The sequence below is a fragment of the Glycine max genome, chromosome 13 (assembly GCF_000004515.6).
Source record: "Glycine max cultivar Williams 82 chromosome 13, Glycine_max_v4.0, whole genome shotgun sequence".
In the NCBI taxonomy this organism is placed as follows: Eukaryota; Viridiplantae; Streptophyta; class Magnoliopsida; order Fabales; family Fabaceae; genus Glycine; species Glycine max.
In genome coordinates, this window is record NC_038249.2 from 5,880,329 (window position 1) to 5,904,113 (window position 23,785).

The 23,785-nt window shown below is 40.1% G+C and overlaps 1 protein-coding gene across 3 annotated transcripts in view; it reads left to right on the forward strand.

The window, feature by feature from the left end:
• Positions 1-23,785, forward strand: part of LOC100781560 (ubiquitin C-terminal hydrolase 13) — an 89,586-nt gene that overhangs the window by 64,362 nt on the left and 1,439 nt on the right. For all 3 annotated transcript variants that reach the window (XR_001384407.3, XM_003542281.4, XM_006593845.4), the window contains exons 17-27: positions 893-970; positions 1,071-1,159; positions 1,238-1,346; positions 15,238-15,306; positions 21,937-22,047; positions 22,273-22,328; positions 22,448-22,625; positions 22,696-22,797; positions 22,886-22,957; positions 23,294-23,359; positions 23,571-23,636. Coding sequence is in view for 2 of the 3 variants with exons in the window: in XM_003542281.4 (XP_003542329.1) it covers positions 893-970; positions 1,071-1,159; positions 1,238-1,346; positions 15,238-15,306; positions 21,937-22,047; positions 22,273-22,328; positions 22,448-22,625; positions 22,696-22,797; positions 22,886-22,957; positions 23,294-23,359; positions 23,571-23,636 (996 nt within the window). In the remaining variant the exon portion in view is untranslated. The remainder of the gene's footprint in view (positions 1-892; positions 971-1,070; positions 1,160-1,237; positions 1,347-15,237; positions 15,307-21,936; positions 22,048-22,272; positions 22,329-22,447; positions 22,626-22,695; positions 22,798-22,885; positions 22,958-23,293; positions 23,360-23,570; positions 23,637-23,785) is intronic.

Genomic DNA, 23,785 nt, shown 5'->3' on the forward strand with positions numbered 1-23,785 from the left:
CCATTTGCTAGGGTAATTGAGGAAACTTTGGGGAAGACGTAGAAGTGGATAGAGAATCATTACGAGCAATGTGATCAGAAGCATCTGAATCTATTACCCATGGACCATGACCTTCCACAGTTGAGAAATGCAGGTTGTTTAGACACTTGGTGTGGAGGATGAATGAGCTTGATTGTCTTCAATAGGAAGACTTGAATACCAAGAAGCGGATGCACGTGCCTAACACAACCAAAAACAAACAGGGCTTGTGGGAGCGCGTCTATAAAAACTTGTCCCGAGACCACTAGGGCTGGATCATGCTCTACAAAGCACACCTAACCCAGGTTCATTGGAAAAAATGGTCATCGGTGGATGATGATCCCACTTTGATACCAACTTGAGAGAACTTAAGTGAAAAGAAAGGTGCTGTTGTGTTGTTCTACTCACTAAGCACCAGCTTTTTATTAATATATATTAGATGGAGTACAAGAGAAGGAAAGGGAAATGACAGGTTCAAACATGGGGAAACTGCCCTCCACAGACCTTTAGGGTACATCAAAAACAACTTTTTAGGAAGCAAGTAAGACAAAATAACAGCTGTTCTGAGCAGCTCCGCAACAACAATATTGTGGCCACAATTGCGGTTGTGGCGTTGAGTTAGGCCTTAAGGCTAAATTCTAAGAGTTTTCATTTTTCCACATCTTTTGTTAATTGTTTTCTATGTCTTCAAAAAGGAAAAAAATGCAATCCGTTTTAGTAATGTACATATTAATTGTTTTGGATGCTGTGGTTTGTATTCCTTGTTCTGTGAATGCTTTGATGTTTGTGATTATTGTTTGTTTTGGTGCTTGGTAATGTGAAATGACAAATATATTATTTGTAGTTTTTCTTAATCTACTTCACTGTATTGCAGGTTGGACAATTGAGAGAAGTGTCCAACAAGGTTCACAATGCAGAACTGAAATTGTTTTTGGAAGTGGAACCGGGGATGGTAACATTTTTATTAGGGAAATTGAATACTAATTTAATAGCATGAAACTTTAATGTAAAATTAAAACACTGACCTGTTGGAAATCTGCATTCATGTTTAGGATTCATGTCCCATCGCACCACCTGACAAGACCAAGGATGATATATTACTTTTCTTCAAGCTATATGATCCTGAAAAAGAGGAGCTGCGGTATTTAGTAATTTCTTTATTTTAACATTTTTATGTGAGGCCTAGGTTGACTTAAGATTTATTTCACTATAATTGCAGTTATGTTGGAAGGCTCTTTGTGAAGTGTACTGGTAAGCCATTGGAAATCTTAGCGAGGTTAAATGAAATGGCTGGTTATGACCCTGAAGAAGATATTGCACTATATGAGGTTGGTTGTATTGTCTCCTTTAATTCAGTTGTAACTTTATGAAACTGCTTGATACCGCTTTGTTAGAAAAATAGTAAAGGAGACTAGATGTGCATAATGTGCATAATAGTAAACTGCTTGATACCGCTCTATTTATAGTAGAGCAACCCATAACCATTACATGACTCTTCAATTAACACACTAAATGTGCATAATGTCAATAACCCTTCTAATTCTTAGTGGTTACATAAAGAATAATGCCCCTTGATGCTTATTAACTCCCACCCATTCATCTTGTAACATTAACTCACAATATTTAGTGGGATTGGTAATCAAATGGGAGCTGTAACTGAGGTTGCATAAGAAATTTGTCTTCAACTCTGATAGCATTTGGGATTATTGTCTATGTTTTACTGTTTCTGTACCCCCCCCCCCCCACACACATTACATTTCATTTTACTAATTTAGCCATAAATCTTGTGGTTTGTAACTGGTGTTGACTAGCTCCTTACCTTTATAATCTGTAGGAGTAGATTCTGTAATATATTTTCAATTTTGTGTTCTATACTTCTATTTCAGTGTTTTAGCAACTAAATTTACCGTCGAATGGTATTGGCATTAGTGCTTCATAACATATCAGTGCTTCATGTTCTACAGAAAATTAATTATACATAATTGAGTTATCAGTTGGCACTTGGCATGTAACTGGTTTTAACTAGCTCCTTACCTTTTTAACCTGAGGGCATATATTTCAGTAATATCTTTGCAATTTTCTGTTCTATTTCAGTGTTTTAGCCACTAAATTTACGGGGTATGGTATTGGCCTTAGTGCTTCATAAAAGTTCAGCACTTTATGTTATATAGAAAATTGATTGGTTCCTGCATCTATAAAAAGGGGAGAGGACCTTAAGATGGACAGAAACCTTAACAGATAGCTGTGTTTTGTTGCAACCTTGTCAGATTCGTTGAATACTGCATTAATAACCTCCATGGGAGGAGCTTTTGGGGTTCATCTGAAGAAGTTCTTTCCGATGTAGCAGATGATGACATGGACACTGTCGGTTCGTGGTCGACGGGGATACCTCCGTCAAGGGGCACCGGTGAACCTGTCGGTGACCCTATCGCGGATCGCCATGACACGTAGTCACCACCTTTACCCACTGGGTATTTGTGCGACAAGGAACCAGTGGGTAATGACCCACCCGACAGGACGTTGGTTACTACGTCTACCTTGGATACTGCAAGCAGCCCAAACAGGAAACAATTTGAAATGGTCAAAGATCAGCAGCCACCATATCCTGTAACTGTTAATGAAAAGGTAGTGGACTCAGAAAACTTACGTGAAAGTTTTCCTCAAATGACCAAGGCAGGTCCCAGCTCTTTTTTTTGAACCTCTGCAGATAGCCCCTCTGAGGAGGAGGATGCCCCTACCTCTGGACAAAATATGAAGAGTAGTTATCATCACAACGGTCCATACACCCCACCTTATGAGTATTCAGAATTACAGCCTCACAACCTTTTTGGGCCTTGCACCCCTGAGGCCCAATTAAAGGAACACAATAGCCCCCACCCGCAACAACAGTTGATATCCAATGGTCTGCAGGTCTATTCCAGATGAAAGTGGTGCAAAAAGAAAAAAGCCCAACAGGAGTTATTGACAGACACAAATTCTGCTTTATCAGTGAAAGAAAAAGAAGAAATTATCGAGAGACAATGTGAGCTTCTAAATCAAATGGGGTTGACCTGTGGGGGGGATTTTCAGCAGCTTATGGGATGTTTGGTAGACATGGAAGCAGAGAAGGGAGATGATAAAGGTATTAATGATAATTCTTTCATATAACTGCAGAGGCTTGGGTAGGGGGTGAAGTGGGCTGCTATTCGAAAGCTCAACTTAAAGCATAAGGTGGACCTAGTTTGTTTACAGGAAACAAAGAAAGAAATTATCACTAAGCTTGCTTGTCAGAATATATGGGGAGATGCTAATGTGTCTTGGGACAGTGCTCCTTCAATTCACACTGCTGGAGGTCTTCTATGCATGTGGAATAATCTATCCTTTGAGGTAGATAGGAGGGTGAAAGGCACGAATTTCCTAATGTTTGTAGGGAGATGGATTAAGGAAAATATGAAGCTGTACATTGTAAATGTCTATGCCCCATGTGATATTGCTGGGAAGAGAGAATTGTGGGAACAATTGAAGCAGCTAAAAGCTTCTAATCTTGAGGGTGCTTGGTGTTTCCTTGGGGATTTCAATAGTATTAGAAGTATGGAAGAAAGAATAGGTTCCTCTCAAAGGACTGTGGGTGTTCATGATAGTGCTGGTTTCAATGTGTGGATATCAGACATGGAGCTTCAGGAAATCAAAAGCTTTGGCAGCAGATATACCTGGTGTAGGCCAAATGGTTCTGTTAGGAGTAGACTTGACAGATGTTTGGCATCTGATCAGTGGTTAGCTAAATGGCCTGATTCATCTCAACATGTGCTTCATAGGGACTATTCTGATCATTGTCCAATCCTCTTGAAAACTGATATGGTGGATTGGGGTCCTAGGCCATTTAGGGTCATGGATTGCTGGCTGAAAAACAATCAATATCAAGCATTGGTTAAGCAAGTCTGGTGTGGGGATATGCAATCTGGATGGGGGAGTATTGTGTTGAAAAACAAACTGAAGAAATTAAAATCCAGCTTAAAAAAGTGGAGTTTTGAGAATGGGGATATCAATAAGAATAAAGTGGAACAATTGAAGCAGCAGCTGCATCAATTTGATACATTAGCCCAGGACAGAACTTTTGGGGAATATGAAGTTAAGACCATGAAGTCCATTCAGCTGGAATTGTGGAAGGTTTCTCTTGCTCATGAATGAATTTTGAGGCAAAAATCAAGGATTAAATGGCTCAAGGAAGGTGACAGTAACACTGCCTTTTTTCATAAATCCATTAATTTCAGAAGACATCATAATGCAATCCAAGGTATATTCATTGAAAGCACATGGGTTCAGCAACCAAATTTGATTAAGGAAGAAGTTGTAAAATTCTTTGCTGCCAGATTCACAGAGGAAAAGTTTGACAGACCTACCTTGGATGGGGTCCAGTTTAATACCATTACCTCCTCTCAAAGGGAGGAGATATGTCTGCCCCATTTACAGATCCTGAACTCAAGGATGCTGTGTGGAGTTGTGGTGGAGATAAATGCCCTGGGCCGGATGGATTCAATTTTAATTTCATAAAGGAGTTTTGGGGGGGTTCTAAAACCAGATTTCAGGAGGTTTGTGGATGAGTTTCATGCTAATGGAAGCTTTCCTAAGGGTAGTAATGCATCCTTCCTGGCTTTAATTCCTAAAACAAACCATCCACAGTCATTTAATGAATACAGACCCATCTCCCTCATTGGTTGTATGCATAAAATAATAGCCAAACTATTGGCTAACAGGTTAAGAAAAGTAATGCCTGCCCTCATTGATGAGAGACAAACAGCCTTAATAAAGGATAGACACATCCTTCATGGAACTTTGATACTCAATGAGGTATTAGAGGAAGCTAAAAGATGTAAGAAACCAGCCCTGGTGTTTAAGGTGGATTTTGCAAAGGCCTATGACATTGTCTCATGGTCCTTTCTGGACTATATGCTGGACAGAATGGGGTTTTGCCTCAAATGGAGAAAATGGATCAATGCATGCAATCAATCAGCTACTATTTCCATTCTAATAAATGGTAGCCCTTCAAAGGAATTTGCCCCAACTAGAGGTTTGAGGCAAGGGGACCCCTTAGCCCCTTTACTTTTTAATATTGTGGCAGAAGGCTTGAATGGTATGATGAGGACAGCTTTAATCAAAGGTCTATACAGTAGTTACCTAGTAGGAAAGCAGAAGGTGCCAGTAAACATTCTGCAATATGCAGATGATACTGTCTTTGTGGGAGAAGCTGTATGGGACAATGTAATTGTGATGAAGGCCATGCTTAGGGGCTTTGAAATGGCATCTGGGCTCAAGATTAACTTTTCCAAAAGTAGTGTTGGGATTTTTGGAGATGATATCAACTGGGTTCATGATGCAGCTCTTTTTCTCAAGTGCAGACACATGGAGACTCCTTTTCAGTACTTGGGGATTCCTATAGGGGCTAAGCCTTCTAGCTGCCTGGTGTGGGAACCACTCATTAAAAAATTCGAATCAAAGCTGTCTAAGTGGAATCAGAAATTTCTATCAATGGCTGGGAAGGTCACATTGATAAATTCAGTTTTGACTGCTCTACCAATATATTTCCTATCTTTTTTCAAAATTCCCCAAAAAGTAGCTCGGAAAGTGACCTCCTTACAAAGAAATTTTCTGTGGGGGGGGGGGGGGGGGGGGGGCCCCAAAAATTTAAAAAAATTGCGGGGGCAATTGGGCGAAAGCTCGTCCTCCCCCAGGGGATTGGGGGCCTTGGAGATAAAATAATATTACTAGTTTTAATGTAGCTTTGTTGGGAAGATGGCTATGGGATTTATCCTCTAATCAAAACCAGCTATGGGTTCGAATTCTATCATCCAAATATGGTGGTTGGGCAGACCTTATTAATGGCAGAGATAGACCTTGGCATTCTCAATGGTGGAAGGACCTTCGAAAATTAGTTAAGCAGCCTGATTGCAGCCCTATTATTCAACACATGGAATGGAAGGTAGGGGATGGGAGCTTAGTTAAATTCTGGAAGGACAAATGGCTGGGGACTGATTCTAACCTGGAACAGCAGTATAATCAGCTGTTTCTCATCAGTAGGCAGCAGAACAGCACTATCTGCAATATGGGTAGCTTATCTCATGGTCTATGGTGTTGGGATTTAAAATGGAGAAGAAATTTATTTGATCATGAACAGGTTGAAGCTGTGGCTTTTATGGAAGTAATTAATAATGCACACATTCAGCCTCCAATGAAGGATAGCTTGAGATGGACAGCTGATCCTTCGGGTCTATACTCAACTAAGTCAGCCTACAGACTGCTAATCACTGTCAACAGAAATCTCCCTCAGCCCAATATCTACAAGACAATTTGGAGGCTTAACATACCCCCAAGAGCTGCGGTTTTTGCTTGGAGAATTATCAAAAACAGACTACCCACTAGACACAATCTTCTAAAAAGAAATGTATCCATTCAAGATCATACTTGCCCTTTATGTAGATCCCATCAAGAGGAGGCTGGTCATCTGTTTTTCAACTGCAAATTCACTAATGGTTTATGGTGGGAATCCATGAGATGGAGTCGGATGGTTGGACCCCTTGCAGCCTCTCCAGCAACTCATTATGTTCAATTCTGTGATGGCTTTGGAGCTGGCAAAAAGCAAAATCGATGGCGTCGATGGTGGATTGCATTAACAAGTTCAATATGGCAGCATAGGAATTCTATGATATTCCAAGGCAAGAGATTCGAACCTCCAAAAGTGATGGAAGATGCCTTATTCCTTATGTGGTCATGGTTAAAGTTCAGAGACAAAAATTTTTGTACTTCTTTCAACTATTGGTCGTCCAACATTGTGCAATATTTTGGATAATTTCGGTCACATATATCTAGCATATGTGGTGGGGTTATAACTGATTTCTCAGTTTGTATTGGAGGGGGTTTGTTTTTCTGTGTGTTGCACCTATGTACAAATCACCAGCAGTACCTCTGGTGCTGCTGTGTTTATTATGAATAATATATATATTATCTTTTGCCTCTCAAAAAAAAAAAAAAGTACACAACGGATGCATGTTTATAGGTTAATTACACAAACAGAGGATATTCTGTTTCCTCTAAATTTGCCTATAAACCAATATTATTAATAGAATCATAGGATTTTTGATAGGGCCCAGGTAAATAATCCATAGTCACAGTTAATTCATCATGCCAAAGGTGGACCCAAGATATGGCAAGTTTATTCTAGAAGGGGTAAGAAGGTCAATAGTGGCTAGCAGTCAGTGACGTGGCTGAGAGTGAGGGGAGCAACCAATCATTTCCACATTATAAGGAGTAGGCAGTTAGAGGAGAGAGGTATCAAAAAGTTTATTGCTAGATCTGTCAGAATGAATAGGGGGCTCTAGCTGCCCTATAGGAGCCTCGTTCTGGTCAGAATTAGGCTTACTGTGTCCTAAGTCTGTAATCACTCCATTATCATCAATAAAGCTCTTAATTCCTCTCATTTGTATTGTTTTTCTTTGTTTCCCTGTTTTGATATTTTCTGGTTCGTATTAAACTGGTCCGACCTGCCGGATTCCGACGACGGAGCCAGTGGATGCCACCAAAGAAAACTAACGTGCTCAAGCAAATGGAAGCTAGGGTCGAAGCGTTGGAGAGCGAGCTTTCTGAAGTTCGTTCAACACTAGCTGATGTTCAGAACACAGTGAAGGAGAACCACGCGAGCTTGTTCGCGTTGCTGGAAAAATGTTTGGGTAAGACGTTGCACGTCGGAGAAGGAAGTACGGGGAAAAGTACGGCGACGGTGGACCAGGGGTCACCGGAGAAGATGAAGGGTACCGGTGGATCGTTTAGTAACCTCAAAGGTGACGCGATGACAGAGTTTCGTCAATCCGTCAAGAAGGTAGAGCTGCCGGCGTTCAACGGCGAGGATCCGGCGGGGTGGATCTCGCGTGCAGTAGTCTATTTCAGGGTTCAAGACACCATTCCGGAGGTGAAAGTGAACTTGGCTCAGCTATGCATGGAAGGACCCACCATTCACTTCTTCAACTCACTGATTGGAGAAGATGGTGAACTAACGTGGGAGAATCTGAAAGAGGCGCTGCTGGAAAGGTATGGGGGGCATGGTGACGGTGATGTATATGAGCAGCTGACAGAGCTGAAGCAAGAGGGGACAGTAGAGGAGTACATCTTGGAATTTGAGTATCTCATTGCTCAGATACCCAAACTTTCAGGTAAGCAATTTTTGGGGTACTTCTTACATGGTTTGAAGTCTGAGATAAGAGGGAAGGTAAGAAGCTTGGCAGCAATGGGGGAAATGAGCCGCTCCAAATTATTGCAAGTGACACGTGCTGTAGAGAAAGAAGTGAAAGGAGGAAACGGGTCGGGTTTCAATCGGAGCTCCAGATTCGGAAATGGGTCACAACGACCCGGTTCGTTTAGTGGAGGACGGGGCAGTACTGATTGGGTGTTGGTAAAAGGAAAGGAAGTTGGAGGGTCCAAAGGGCCAGCTATTGGGCCTAAGAGAGATGGGTCAACCCATGGAGACAAAAAAAAACATGGGCCTCGTGACAGGGGCTTTACCCACTTATCCTATCAAGAGTTAATGGAAAGGAAACAGAAGGGGCTGTGTTTCAAGTGTGGAGGAGCCTTTCATCCAATGCATCAATGTCCTGACAAGCAGTTGAGGGTCCTGGTGATAGAGAACGAGGAGGAAGAAAACTCTGATGTGAAAATCCTGGCAGTGGAAGTGGAAGATACGGATGAGGAGGAAGGTGGGGAGTGTAGCTTACTGACTTTGCATCACATTGCCCAAGAAAATCATCACACCGTGAAGTTTCAAGGCATTGTGCGTGGTGTTCCTGTGCTTATTTTGGTGGATAGTGGAGCCACACATAATTTCATCTCCCAGAAATTAGTGTATAAGATGGATTGGCCAGTAGATGATACCCCGGAGATGAGGATTAAGCTAGGTGATGGGTACCAGACCATTACCAAAGGTATATGTAAGAAACTGGAAATGAGCATTGGGGATTTCACTTTGAGCCCAGATTTACATTTGTTTGAGTTAGGAGGTATTGATGGTGTTGGGTATGGAATGGCTCAAAACATTGGGGGATACAATCATTAATTGGAGGCAACAAACGATGAGTTTTTGGATGGACAAGCGCTGGGTTACCCTGCAAGGCCTGGGAAACTGTAGAGAGTCTATGGTGGCGTTGCAAAGCATTTTAAGGAAGTCCAAACAGGAGGTACATGGTGGATTTTAGGGGATGGAGAAACACGAACAAAGGAAGGAGAATCAGATCCTAACACCAGGGCAACAAGAAGAACTGGAAAGGTTGCTCCACAAGTTGTCACAAGTTTTTCAAGAACCAACTGGTCTACCCTCCATTAGAGGAAAAGAGCACGCTATGAACCTCATGGAGGGGCAGAATGCAGTGAATGTCAGACCTTACAGGTATCCCCATCACCACAAGAACGAGATTGAAAGACAGGTGAAGGAAATGCTTGCTGCCGGAATCATACGCCACAGTACCAGTTCTTTCTCTAGCCCAGTAATACTAGTTAAAAAAAAGGATAATTCATGGCGTATGTGTATTGACTACCGTGCTCTTAACAAGGTAACCATACCAGACAAATTCCCTATACCTGTGATTGAAGAGTTGCTAGATGAACTTCATGGTGCTCAATTTTATTCCAAGCTGGATTTGAAATCAGGCTATCATCAGGTCAGGGTGAAGGAGTCTGATGTGCATAAGACGGCGTTCCGAACTCATGAGGGGCATTATGAGTTCCTTGTGATGCCTTTTGGGCTCATGAATGCTCCCTCGACATTTCAGAGTCTCATGAATGAAGTGTTCAAATTGCTTTTGAGGAAGCATGTCCTTGTGTTTTTTGATGATATTTTGGTTTATAGCCAAAGTTGGGGAGATCATTTACAACACTTAGAGGAAGTGCTGCTGGTTCTGGCAAATAATAAACTGGTGGCCTTCACACAGTCAGCCTGGGAATGGAATCTTTTGTGGAGAAGGCCCCTATTTGACAATGAGGTAGCATCGGCTGTTGGGTTCTTAGAAGACATATTTCACATCACACTACAGCAACACGAAGCAGATAGTTGGACATGGAAACATGAGTCCAATGGTTATTATTCTTCTAGGAGTGCCTACAGATTGCTGCAAGGGAATTCAGACGCGGCAAGCATGGATGATATATTCAAGGACTTATGGAAGCTGAAGATACCGACTAAAGCCACGATCTTTGCGTGGAGGTTAATTCGAGATCGATTGCCGACTAAGTCTAATCTACGGAGAAGGCAAATAGATATAAGTGACAGCCTATGTCCTTTCTGCAGTATTAAGGAGGAAACTGCATCTCATCTCTTTTTTGAATGCAGCAAAATACAGCATCTGTGGTGGGAATCCCAATCATGGATAGGGACTTCGGGGGCATACCCTATAAATCCTAGGCACCATTTTTTGCAGCACAACATTGGGATGAAAGGTGGGAAGATATACAAGAGGTGGAAGTGCTGGTGGGTTGCTCTAAATTGGTCCATCTGGCAGCATAGGAATAAGGTTATTTTTATGAATGCCCCATTCAATGGCAGTAAGCTGCTGGAAGATGCACTATTTTTGGCTGGACATGGTTCAGAGCAATGGAGGAAAACTTTACAATACATTTCAACTTTTGGTCAAGCAATCTTCCAGCTGGTTTTCAGTAAACTAGGGTGACACCAGCTGTGGTTCTGTAATTGTTGTAGCTTTCTAGTAGGCTAGTAATCTCCTATCAGTCTGTACTCAGTCTGATATGAGGATTTACTAGCTTTACTTACATACTCTTGTATCTATAGTACCTCTGGTACTTTTTCATATATCAATATATATTATTTTTGCTGACCAAAAAAAAAAATAAACTGGTGGCAAATGAAAAAAAATGCCAGTTTGCTCAAACCAAGGTGGACTATCTGGGCCATATCATATCTAAGGAAGGGGTGGCTGTTGACCCTAGTAAAGTAGCAAGTGTCACACAGTGGCCAGTACCAAAAAATGTAAAAGGGGTGAGAGGGTTCTTGGGACTCACTGGATATTACAGAAAATTTATAAGGGACTATGGGAGGATAGCAAGACCCTTGACTGAGCTTACAAAGAAGAACAATTTTATTTGGGGAAAGCAAGCTCAGGATGCCTTTGAAGAATTGAAGTTGAAACTCACCACCTCTCCAGTGCTAGCTTTGCCTGACTTCAGCAAAGGCTTTGTGATTGAATGTGATGCAGCGGGCACAGGAGTAGGTGCTATACTGATGCAAGACAAGAAGCCCATAGCCTAACTTAGCAAAGCACTTGGAGTGAGAAATTTGACCAAGTCTGCCTATGAAAAGGAGTTGATGGCTGTGGTGATGGCTATACAACATTGGAGGCCATATTTACTAGGAAGAAAATTTACAGTATCCACTGACCAGAAAAGTTTGAAACAACTGCTGCAACAAAAGATAGTCACTGCAGAGCAGCAAAACTGGGCAGCCAAACTGCTTGGTTATGACTTTGAGATTGTGTATAAGCAAGGAAGATTGAACCAAGGGGCTGATGCGTTATCCAGAATTAATGAAGGAATGGAGTTAAGCAACATCACTACTTTGGTACAATGGGACCAGAAGCAACATGTGATGACTGAAGTAAGTCAAGATGAGGAGTTGCAGAAGATTATTGCAGAGCTGCAGCAGAATCCTGATTCCAGGCCTGGATATGTGTACAAGCAAGGAATTTTATTCTATGGAGATAGAGTGGTGATATCCAGACATTCTACTTTAATCCCTATACTGTTACAAGAGTTCCATGCTACTCCTCAAAGTGGACATTCAGGTTTCTATAAGACGTACAGAAGGATAGCTGAAAATGTTTATTGGATAGGGATGAAGAGCAAGGTTCAGGAGTTTGTCAGAAGCTGTGATGTCTGCCAAAGACAGAAGTATTTAGCATGTTCCCCTGGAGGATTTCTGCAGCCATTACCCATTCCTGAACGCATATGGGAGGATATTTCAATGGATTTTATTACTGGGTTACCCAAGTCTAAGGGGTATGAAGCTATATTTGTAGTGGTTGACAGGTTATCAAAATACTGTCATTTTATTCCCCTCAAACACCCCTACATTGCAAGAAGTTTAGCTGAAGTTTTTAGCAAGGAAATTGTTAGATTGCATGGCATTCCAGTTTCTATAGTAAGTGACAGAGATCCAGTGTTCATGAGCAGTTTTTGGAGAGAATTGTTTAAGATGCAAGGAACACAGCTGAGGGTAAGCTTTGCCTATCACCCAGAATCTGATGGGCAGACAGAGGTGGTTAATAGATGCTTGGAGACGTACCTCAGATGCTTTATCTCTGATCAACCTAGGACATGGATGAACTGGGTTCACTGGGCAGAATATTGGTTTAATACCACCTTCCATAGTGCTACCAAGAAGACTCCTTTTGAAATAGTTTATGGGAGACCACCTCCAGCTATGATAAGGTGGGGACAAGGTGAAACAAGGGTGGAAGCTGTACAGCGGGATCTCCTGGATAGAGATGAAGCACTCAGGCAACTAAAACTTCAGCTAAAAAGAGCACAAGACCGGATGAAGAATCAAGCTGATAAAAAGCGCAGTGACAGAAGCTTTGTGCCAGGAGAATGGGTGTTTGTGAAACTCAGAGCACACAGACAAAACTCTGTTGTTACTAGGATTAATGCCAAATTAGCTGGTCGTTATTATGGGCCTTACCCCATCTTAGAAAGGATTGGAGCTGTAGCATATAAGTTGAAGCTTCCAGAAGGGTCAAAAGTTCATCCAGTTTTCCATGTCTCATTGTTAAAGAAGGCAGTAGGACAATATTTTGAGGAAGAGGATCTCCCAGATCATATGGAGGGAGATTTGACTGACACAGCAGAACCAGAAGCGGTGCTAGCTTCCAGGAAAGTGCAGAAACTGGGAGAGGTGGTGCAGCAGTTACTAGTGCATTGGAAGGGGAAGGCAGTAGAAGAGGCGACTTGGGAGGATTTGTTGATGTTCAAAAGTCAATTTCCTAAGTTCAACCTTGGGGACAAGGTTGAAATTGAAGAGGAAAGTATTGATAGGGCCCAGGTAAATAATCCACAGTCACAGTTAATTCATCATGCCAAAGGTGGACCCAAGATATGGCAAGTTTATTCTAGAAGGGGTAAGAAGGTCAATAGTGGCTAGCAGTCAGTGACATGGCTGAGAGTGAGGGGAGCAACCAATCATTTCCACATTATAAGGAGTAGGCAGTTAGAGGAGAGAGGTATCAAAAAGTTTATTGCTAGATCTGTCAGAATGAATAGGGGGCTCTAGCTGCCCTATAGGAGCCTCGCTCTGGTCAGAATTAGGCTTATTGTGTCCTAAGTCTGTAATCACTCCATTATCATCAATAAAGCTCTTAATTCCTCTCATTTGTATTGTTTTTCTTTGTTTCCCTGTTTTGATATTTTCTGGTTCGTATTAATTTTCAACACTCCCCCTCATGCTGAAGCTTACTAAGCTTTACCTTAAAAGAAATAATTTATTCCCAACAAATAACTAAAAAGTATAAAAATTGAGCTCCACAAAAAAAAATGTTTAGAAGACAACTCAAGGGTGTTGGCAAAATTGGGGAGTATTGCTAGAAAGATAACATTGGCATAGTGCTGGAATAACCATTAGCCTAAGAAAATTTATGGTAAGTTCCTGACTGTCATAAGAACCGCATTTCGAAGCATCTAACCAATATTAGGAGACCCAAAAATTTTGAATTTGAAAGAGGAAACTGTCATAAATAGCCATGGGCAAGGAAAATAATGGCAGAAATGCACAACCAGTGAAGCACAGAAAAGTTGCCGGAAAAGGATGTCGACTGGAAAGTTCGTTGCTGGAAAATGAGAGGCAAGTAGAAGGCAGTGGCCGGAAAACACGCTGGAAAAGGACAGTGGCAGGATAGTTGACTGAAGACTTCTTTGCCAGTAAATGAATGACAAGCAGAAGGCGGTGGCATGTGGGAGCCATTGTGATGAAGATAGATAGGAACCTGCAATGCAATGCAAACACATCAAATGTAATGCACAGTGCCCATAATCTCAAACAAACAGAACAAGGTTAGCAAAAATGAGACATCTCTGAGCAAGCTCCGATGAAGTTGAAACTCCAGGGTAGAGGCTCAATCAATGGGCGACCCCGGTGGTTGAGTCACGGCTGGAATAGAAGACTCATGTGCCAGTAAAGGCGCTGTTTGGCTGACTTGAAACTCCAGGTAGAGGCTTAATCAATGGGTGACCCTGGTGGTTAAGTCACGGCTGGAATAGAAGCCTCATGTGCCAATAAAGGCGCTGTTTGGCTGACTTTTAACACGTCAAAAAGGGAGGCGTGTGAGACGTCCGATGGAGGAGCAGGTTCACCGGGATGCATTGTCCCTGGTGAGGGACGGTTTTCATGATACCTCTGTCCGGCTCTGGATACCATGTTAAAATAGGAGAAATGAGTATAATTGACTTAAAATTGTAAGTACACAATAGATGCGTGTTTATATGGGTTAATTACATTAATTAGACATAAATAGAGGATATTGTGTTTCCTCCAAATCAAATATAATGTGTCTATAAACCACTATTATTAATAGAATTAGAATATAATATTCTGATTTTCAAAAACTTCCAATACTTCTATTTACATTTATTTATTTTTAATTCTTTTACAAATATTGATTGGAATACCACAGCAAATAATTGGTTCCTGCATAAATCCTATCAAAAAGGGGCATGACCTTAAGGACAGAAAATTTAAATGATAGTGCCATGTTTTTTGTAACCTTGTCAGATTCATATCAGATTATCAAATATCGGATACTGCATGAATATTTCAAATAGTTTTTTTTAATTTCATATATAATTTTACTTTTGTTTATTATTCAATTCTTTTACCAATATTGATTGGAATACCACAATTAGATTCATTCTGACTTTTTCTTTATGTCTATACTTTCTCGTACACATTTTTGAAACTTGAATGCTGTCTCATTATTTCAATCTTAATTTAATTTCAGATTAATTTTATATGATGCATCATTACTTTTTTTTATAAGCAAAACATTATAAATGTGTTGCGTCTTATGTTTCTTTTTTTTTTTAAAATTTTCCTTCCGTGCCTGTGTTGTTTCCATGCTTACTATTCTTTTTCTGATCTATAGACTGGGTGATGCAATTAGTGAATTTACCAAGCTTTATTGTTTTTTGTTTTTGTTTCTGCAGGAAATTAAGTTTGAACCAAATGTCATGTGTGAACCTATTGACAAGAAAGTAACATTTCGAACAAGCCAGGTGAGTTATATCCATAATTGATGCACATTTTTTTCAGATTTTGAAAATAAATATTCCTGGGGATCTTGGTAATGGTATTACTTGGAATAATGATTGCAATGTTTGGTTGACAAAAACATTCCAAGGACTGACTCTAACTGCCATTAGTGGTGGGGAGTGGCTGGATTCCAGTGATCCGTCATCAGCTATTGTCAACTTCTGACGAAACAGAGGGTGGGGGATTCTGGTGACAGGGCTGTTGGTGTCCACTGTCAACTTATCAATTATGGCAGACAGTGGTGGATTCTGGTGATGTGGGCAGAAGGTGCCTTCCTTTGTCAGTCAGTGGTAGACTGGCAATGGCATTGAGTTGCCGAGGTGTGGCAATTTGAGACTGCATGAGGTGGCAATCATGGAAATTGTTTATGGACTACTTGCATGGCAGAAATATTCACATGCTATGAGAATAGAGCAAACCCACCTCCCTCCTCAGGAACGAAAACTACTACGAGAATGTTCCGGAAAAATATTCTTGGCAATCATGTTTGATTTGGAATATTTTAGTAATTTTGCCAAACATTGTGTCAGTGTATGTAAATGTGTAGCTGTCCTGTGAAAACAGTTTTGTATATTGATTGTAAGGGCTGTTAGCTTTTGCTAACAACACCCATCTAGTGTTAGTCAGTAATTCAGGGAGTGTAAGGACTTTTCTAACTGCATTTCAATAGGATCAGTTAGGATTGGTTAGAATCAGTTATGGTTAGTTCAGCTGTACAGAGGTCTATAAATACCTCAATTGTAACTAACTCTAACTAACTTTTTCAGATCAATAATATCAGTTTTCTTCTTATTTTTCTCCTCTTTTTTCTCAGTTTATTGAAAATGGTATCTAGAGCCATTTTTTCATAATCACTGTGTTTTTGCAAGGTCCTGTTCAGCGCTTTCATGGCTTCTGCTCCTTCAAACCTCATTTCTCAGTTGTTTCCTAACTCTATTGTAGAGAAGCTTGATGATTCAAATTATCTTCATTGGCGACAACATGTCGAACCCAGTGATCAAATTGCACAAGTTGCAGCGATTTGTTGTTAATCTAGTTGTTCCACCTCGTTATCTCACCGAGGACAATCGCATTGCTGATCGCATCAACCCAGAATATGAAACCTGGGAAGTTCAAGACCAAATTCTTCTTGTTTGGTTGCAGTCTACGCTTTCGAAGTTTATGTTGTCAAGAGTTCTAGGTTCCAATCACTCGTATCAGGTTTGGGACAGAATCCATGAATACATCAGTCTTCATATTAAATCCCGTGCGCGAAAACTCGGCACTGCAATGTGCGCAGTCACTCTTGATGGAAAGTTGATTGATGAATACTTGTGCAAGATTAAAGGATACGTTGATGAACTGGCAGGTGCGAGTGTTCTTGTTCGTCATGAGGAGTATGTTGATGCGCTCCTCGAAGGATTATCATTTGATTATGCGCCTGTGATCTTTGTCATTGAGAGTAAGAAACACACTCCATCAATTGCAGAAATCGAAGCCCTACTCTATGGTCATGAGACTAGGTTCACACTATACAATCGCAATGCTCAAATGATCAGTTCTACGTAGTTAAACTACACTTAGGGTTACACGCAACCAAACGCTTACAAAAACAATGATTCTGGTGGTTCTTGAGGCTCGTATGGCCGTGGCGGTGGTCGTGGTGCCTTTTTTGATAGAATTCCAGGACATGGTGGTGGTGGTTCCGGCAAAGGCCGTGGAGGTTGCTGGTTTGCTAATTTTCAATGCCAAATTTGTCTTAAGTATTGGCACACTGCTAATGTCTGCCATTTCAGGACTGATATCAGTTTTTAGCCATGAGTCCCTGACTATTTTTGATCCTACCACGCTACAACCTATCCCCTATTCTCCTGGTCCCAGTCAACCCAGTGCCATGCTTGCAAACTCATCATCTCATGGTAATGGTGCACCTGGCTCCACTTGGATACCAGATTCTGGAGCCAGTTTTCATCTTACTGGTGATTTTCAAAACATTAAACAGTTTACTCAATTTGATGGACCTGAGCAGATTTTCATAGGCAATGGTCTCCAACACTGGTTCCTCAACTTTTCTTTCTCCCAATGATACTAGCATAACCTTTAAACTTCATAAATTGTTACATGTTCCTTCAATTTCGAAAAATCTGTTAAGTGTGAGTCAGTTTGCCAAAGATAACTCTGTTTTCTTTGAGTTTCATCCTCATTCATGTCTTGTGAAATCTCAGGAGACCAATAAGATCCTCCTACAAGGAGTAGTTGATGCTGATGGACTCTATTCTTTTCACAACCTCAAGCTTCAAGGCAACCCTTCTCTGTTGATGTCCACTTCTGCCTTTGTTCCAAATGCTAATTTTCCTACTTCAACTGCTACTGTCAATAATACCTCTAATGTTGTTTCAAATTCTGTTGTTAACACTTCCAGTAGTGCTAATCTTTGGCATGCTAGGTTAGGGCACCCTAATGATCATGTAATGAAAATTGTTCTCAAATAGTGTAATATTTCTCAACTAAATAAAAACATCACAGAGATTTGTTCTTCTTGTTGTATGGGTAAAAGTTCATAGGTCACCTACTCACAGCTCTGCTTCTGTTTATTCACCTTTGGAACTTATTTTTACTGACTTGTGGGGACCCGCCCATGTTACCTCATATGCTGGTTATACATATTATGTTTCCTTCATTGATGCTTTCTCTAGGTACACATGGATATTTCCTATAAAGTCCAAGGCTGAAACCATTTCTGTTTTTCAAAATTTCAAGTCAATGGTAGAGTTGCTGCTTAACACCAAAATCAAGAGTATTCAATCTGATTAGGGAGGTGAATACAAACCTTTCTCTATTCTTCTAGCCTCTTTTGGTATTTCTCATAGACTAATTTGTTTTCACTCATCACCAAAATGGTGTGGTTGAGAGAAAACATAGACACATAGTCGATTTGGGTTTAACCTTGCAATTTTGGGATTATGCCTTTACTACAACTATTTATCTAATTAACAGGCTTCCTACTACTACTCTCAAATTTGTTGTTCCTTTTGTTACTTTGTTTAATAAAGAGCCTGATTATCATTTTCTTAGAACTTTTGGGTGTGCCTGTTTTCCTTTACTAAGGCCATATCATACACACAAGTTCAATTTCTGATCTTAAGAGTGTTTGTTTCTGGGTTACTCCTTGTCTCACAAGGGTTATAAGTGCTTGTCATCCTTTGGTAGAATTTACATCTCTAAGGATGTTCTTTTTTAATGAATTGAGATTTCCTTATGCTGATCTTTTCCCTTCTTCCTCTAGTTCCACAAAAAATCTTGATTCCTATTTTAGTCTAAGTCCTAACTTTTCTCCACCTTTTGTTACCTCTATTCCTCAAACATCTCAAGCATCACCTGTTAATTCAGGCTCTGCTCCCCTTGTTCCTCCTGGTTTTTCGCCATTACCTGCTCATTCCCCCATCACCACTGTTTCTTTACCTTGTCCATCTACTTCTTCGGCATCCATCTCTATTCAGCCTCAAATTTCTGAGTCTACTAACCCTCCTACATCTACTTCAGAATCTGTTTCTATATCCAACTCTATCCTAGTCAACACTCACCCTATGCAAACAAGGTCTAAATCTGGTATTGACAATCCTAGACTACACCCTTCACTTTTTCTCACTCAGTTTGAGCTTAAAACTGTGAAACAAGCTCTGGCAAACAAAGATTGGCTCACTGCTATGCAGCAAAAGTATGATGTCTTGCTGAAAAATCATACTTGGGACTTAGTATCATTACCTCCTAATAGACAGGCCATTGACTGTAAATGTTTACAGGGTCAAGGAAAATGCTGATGGGTCCATTAATAGGTTCAAAGCAAGATTGGTAGCTAAGGGGTTTCATCAAGTTCATGGTTTTTGATTTTCATGAAACTTTCTCTCCTATGATCAAGCCTGTAACTGTTCGAGTTATTCTTACTCTTGTTCTGTCCTATGGATGGAAACTGTTTCAACTTGATGTGAATAATGCTTTCTTAAATGGTACTCTTGAAGAAACTGTTTTTATGATACAGCCTCCTCCTGGTTTTGAAGTTGCAGACAAGTCACTGGTCTGCAAGCTCAATAAAGTTATCTATGGGTTAAAACAGGCTCCAAGGCAATGGTTTGACAGACTTAAGTCTACTCTGTTGCAGTTTGGTTTTGTTGGAAGCAAGAGTGATTCATCCCTATTCATCTATAGGCACCCAGTGGATGTTGTTTATCTGTTGGTATATGTGGATGATATAATTCTCACAGGTAGCTCAACCACTCTGATTCAACAGCTCACAAACAGATTAAATACTGCCATTTCACTTAAAGAACTTGGTCATCGGGATTATTTCTTGGGCCTGAAAATCAAATATTTGTCCAACAGTGCTATCTTAATGACCCAGAGTAAATACATTCGTGATTTGTTTCACAAAACTCACATGGCTGAAGCTCATTCAATCTCTTCTCCCATGGTTTCTAACTGCAAGTTGTCTAAACATGCTGATGTCTTTCATGATCCATCTCTATACAGGTTTATAGTTGGTGCATTACAATATGCTACTCTCACCAGACCTGTAATCAGCTTTGCTGTCAATAAGGTTTGCCAATTTATGGCTGCTCCTTTGGATTCTCACTGTAGGGTGGTGAAAAGGATTCTAAGATATCTCAAAGGTACTCTGTTTCATGGTTTGCTTCTGTTAAAAATCCCTTGGCTATTTGAGCATTCTGTGATGCTGATTGGGCATCTGATGTGGATGACAGGAGCTCAACCTCAGGGACTGATAAATGTTAGTGCTTAGCTTTACTGAGTTTTAAAAGATTGGCTAAAATTTTGTTAAAACATAAGCACTTAGACAATGAAGGAAAGCTGGAGTTGCTGCACATGATGTCCAACGTTATGTCAAGGAATCAGATCGGGCTGCACAATGCACAAGGCAAGATAAAATGTCAAATGAAGAATTGAAGCTGCAGAATCCACGATGTCGGATACAATGTCCAGGACATCCTGCCCGAAAATACTGGACACATAAATCTGTTATACCTTTAACAGATTAATGTGCAGTCAGCAACAGATTAGGCGATCTATCTTTAGGAACGAATTAAAAGATAATTAAAGTTCGAATTACAAACTTGAATAGTTCGTTCAGGGATTAAAGATTAAAGATAAAAACTAAAAGATCAAACTTTATCTTCTAGATCTTTAAGTGCAGATTTTTCGGGAGAATGATAGATCTTATCCAGCGCAAGTTGTTGCAGCCCAGATACGCACACTGCTATATAAACATGAAGGCTGCACGGGTTTTGTACCAAGTCCGAGATTGAAGAGTTATTTTGTGAGTTTTGGGACTTGAGTGTTTTGTGAGCCACCTTGATGCTACCCTAACATCAAGTGTTGGACCTGAGTGTGTAGAGTTGATCTCTATTGTTCAGAGAGCAATCTCTGGTGTGTCTTTGATTTATTTGTAAACACGGGAGAGTGATTGAGAGGGAGTGAGAGGGGTTCTCATATCTAAGAGTGGCTCTTAGGTAGAGGTTGCATGGGTAGTGGTTAGGTGAGAAGGTTGTAAACAGTGGCTGTTAGATCTTCGAACTAACACTATTTTAGTGGATTTCCTCCCTGGCTTGGTAGCCCCCAGATGTAGGTGACGTTGCACCGAACTGGGTTAACAATTCTCTTTTGTTATTTACTTGTTTAATCTGTTCATACTGTCAAATATAATCTGCATGTTCTGAAGCGTGATGTCGTGACATCCGGTACGACATTTGTCATTGGTATCAGAATTTCAATAAAGGTTACTGTCAGGTCTAGTATTGAAGCTGAATATCGCAGCATAGTTCAAACTTCTACTGAATTGACTTGGATTCTTACTCTGTGGACAGAGTTACAAGTTTCTTTCACTACTCGCGTAATATTCTGTGATAATCAGAATGCTGTTTCTATTGCTAACAATCCAGTTTTTCATGGTCGAACTAAACACATGGAGATTGATGTGGTTTTTGCGAGGGAAAAGATTTTGGTGAAACAGCTCTGGATCAGTGGGCTGATGTTCTAACTAAGCCTTTGTTTGCGTCAACATTTGAAGCTCTTAGAGGCAAACTCAATGCGAAGTGTTTCCAATGAAAACTCTCCCCCTTGAGTTTGAGGGGTGGTATCAGTGTATGTAAATGTATAACTGTGAAAACAGTTTTGTATATTGATTGTAAGGGCTGTTAGCTTTTGCTAACAGCACCCATCCAGTGATAAATAACTACTGTAAGGGCTGTTAGCTTTTGCTAACAACACCCATCTAGTGTTAGTCAGTAATTCAGGGGTGTAAGGACTTCTCTAACTGCATCTTAATAGGATCAGTTAGTTAGAATTCAGTTAGGATTAGTTAGAATCAGTTATGGTTAGTTAAGCTGTGTAGAGGTCTATAAATACCTCAATTGTAACTAACTCTAACTATCTTTTACAGATCAACAATATCAGCTTTCTTCTTCTTTTTCTACTCTGTTTTCTCTCAGTTTATCGAAATCATTGGAATCCAGTATTCTGTAACAATTCCCATTATTGGAAAACATTTGGCAAACCAAATGCCTCAATTGAGTTTATTAACTTGTTATATTCTATTTTTGCAGCTGGAAGATGGAGATATCATTTGCTTTCAGAAGGCTTCCTCTATGGATATTGAGGAAAATGTCCGGTATCCAGACGTGCCCTCATATTTAGAATATGTGCACAATCGCCAGGTACTTTTATTGTTTGGGTTTACTGAATGCAAATCTGTTTGGTTTTTGGTGATGTGGATGTGAAACATCCCAGATTCAGTCATTTTTAGGTAGATTATCTGGCCTTCCTTTCACAATGTGCCCATGTTTGTGCTGTGCATAACTGTGTAATTAATTAATCTTGCAAATTTCATGTTAATATTGAAATGAGAGCTAGAATTGCTCATATATTTGATGTACTCTTAGGTGGTTCACTTTCGATCTCTGGAGAGACCGAAGGAAGATGACTTTTTCTTGGAGATGTAAGCATCTTGAAACTTACATGGGCAAATTGTTAAATTTGATACTATTTAAATTTTTTACTAATTTATGCTGAGCATTCTGTCCTTAGTCTTATACTTTCCCATATGTTAACTTCTAGGTCAAGGCTTTTTACATATGATGATGTGGTGGAGAGAGTAGCCCAACAACTTGGTTTGGATGATCCGTCCAAAATACGGCTTACACCACACAACTGCTACTCTCAACAACCAAAACCCCAGCCTATCAAATACCGAGGGGTAGAACATTTGTCTGATATGTTAGTTCATTACAATCAGGTAACTATTGTTATATTAATCTTGATGTTCATGAAAAGGCAATAGATCTTATTGCTTTTCTCAATGTCAGACATCGGATATACTATACTATGAAGTACTTGACATCCCTCTACCAGAATTACAAGGGTTGAAAACTCTGAAAGTCGCATTTCATCATGCCACTAAGGATGAAGTGAGTATGTTTACCAGATTCTCTTCCATTTCTTATGTAGATTTTCTTTTATTAACAGTTTCTTTGTTTCCTTAAATATTCTTATCAGGTGGTTATTCATACTATTCGACTCCCAAAGCAGAGCATTGTTGGGGATGTCCTTGATGATCTTAAAACAAAGGTGAAATTATTAAACTTTCATTCATTAACTTGCTTACAGTCAAAAGTCACAACTGCACACAACTATCACACATGGCTTCATCTGAAGTCAAAAGAGAAATAAGACAGTGCCAATTAACAATGTTTGAGATCCCACATTGACTAGTGATGTGGCCAAGACAGTAGGGGGAGGGGGAATGCTCACCCCATATTTAGCTGTTTCGAGATGTTGTGACTGCAATGTGGGGCAAATGCCAAATTTTCCTAATAATGTTGGCAACTTTTCCTCCATTAATAAATTTTAAACGAAAGTATACTATATTTCTATATATCATGCCCACTTTTTACTATTGCTCAGGTAGAGTTATCTGATCCTGAAGCTGAACTTCGGTTGCTTGAAGTCTTCTATCACAAAATATACAAGGTATGAAATTACATGTGTTGATGACTTGTGGATGTATTACTCTATTTTGTTATTGTTTAAAAAAAATCAACTGGAAATCTTGATTAAATTTTCAATTTCAATTATGATCCTGCCCTCTCTGCCTGTCTGTTTTTGCTTGTGCGCTATTGACTATCACAAAACTCATTTTTGTTGAATTTTTTTTACACTTCCCTGCCCTCTTCCTGTGCAGGTCTTCCCTCCCAATGAAAAGATTGAAAACATTAATGATCAATACTGGACATTACGAGCAGAGGAGGTAGGAATCTCTTTCTGTCTGAGGGGCTAGATCAAGGGAGATAGAATTTAGTTTAATGTATTCCTGCTTTTATTTGTTCAAATGATGATAACACTACCCGACTCTTCTAAATATATAATTACGTTCTATTCTTGTTCAATTCCTCTCAC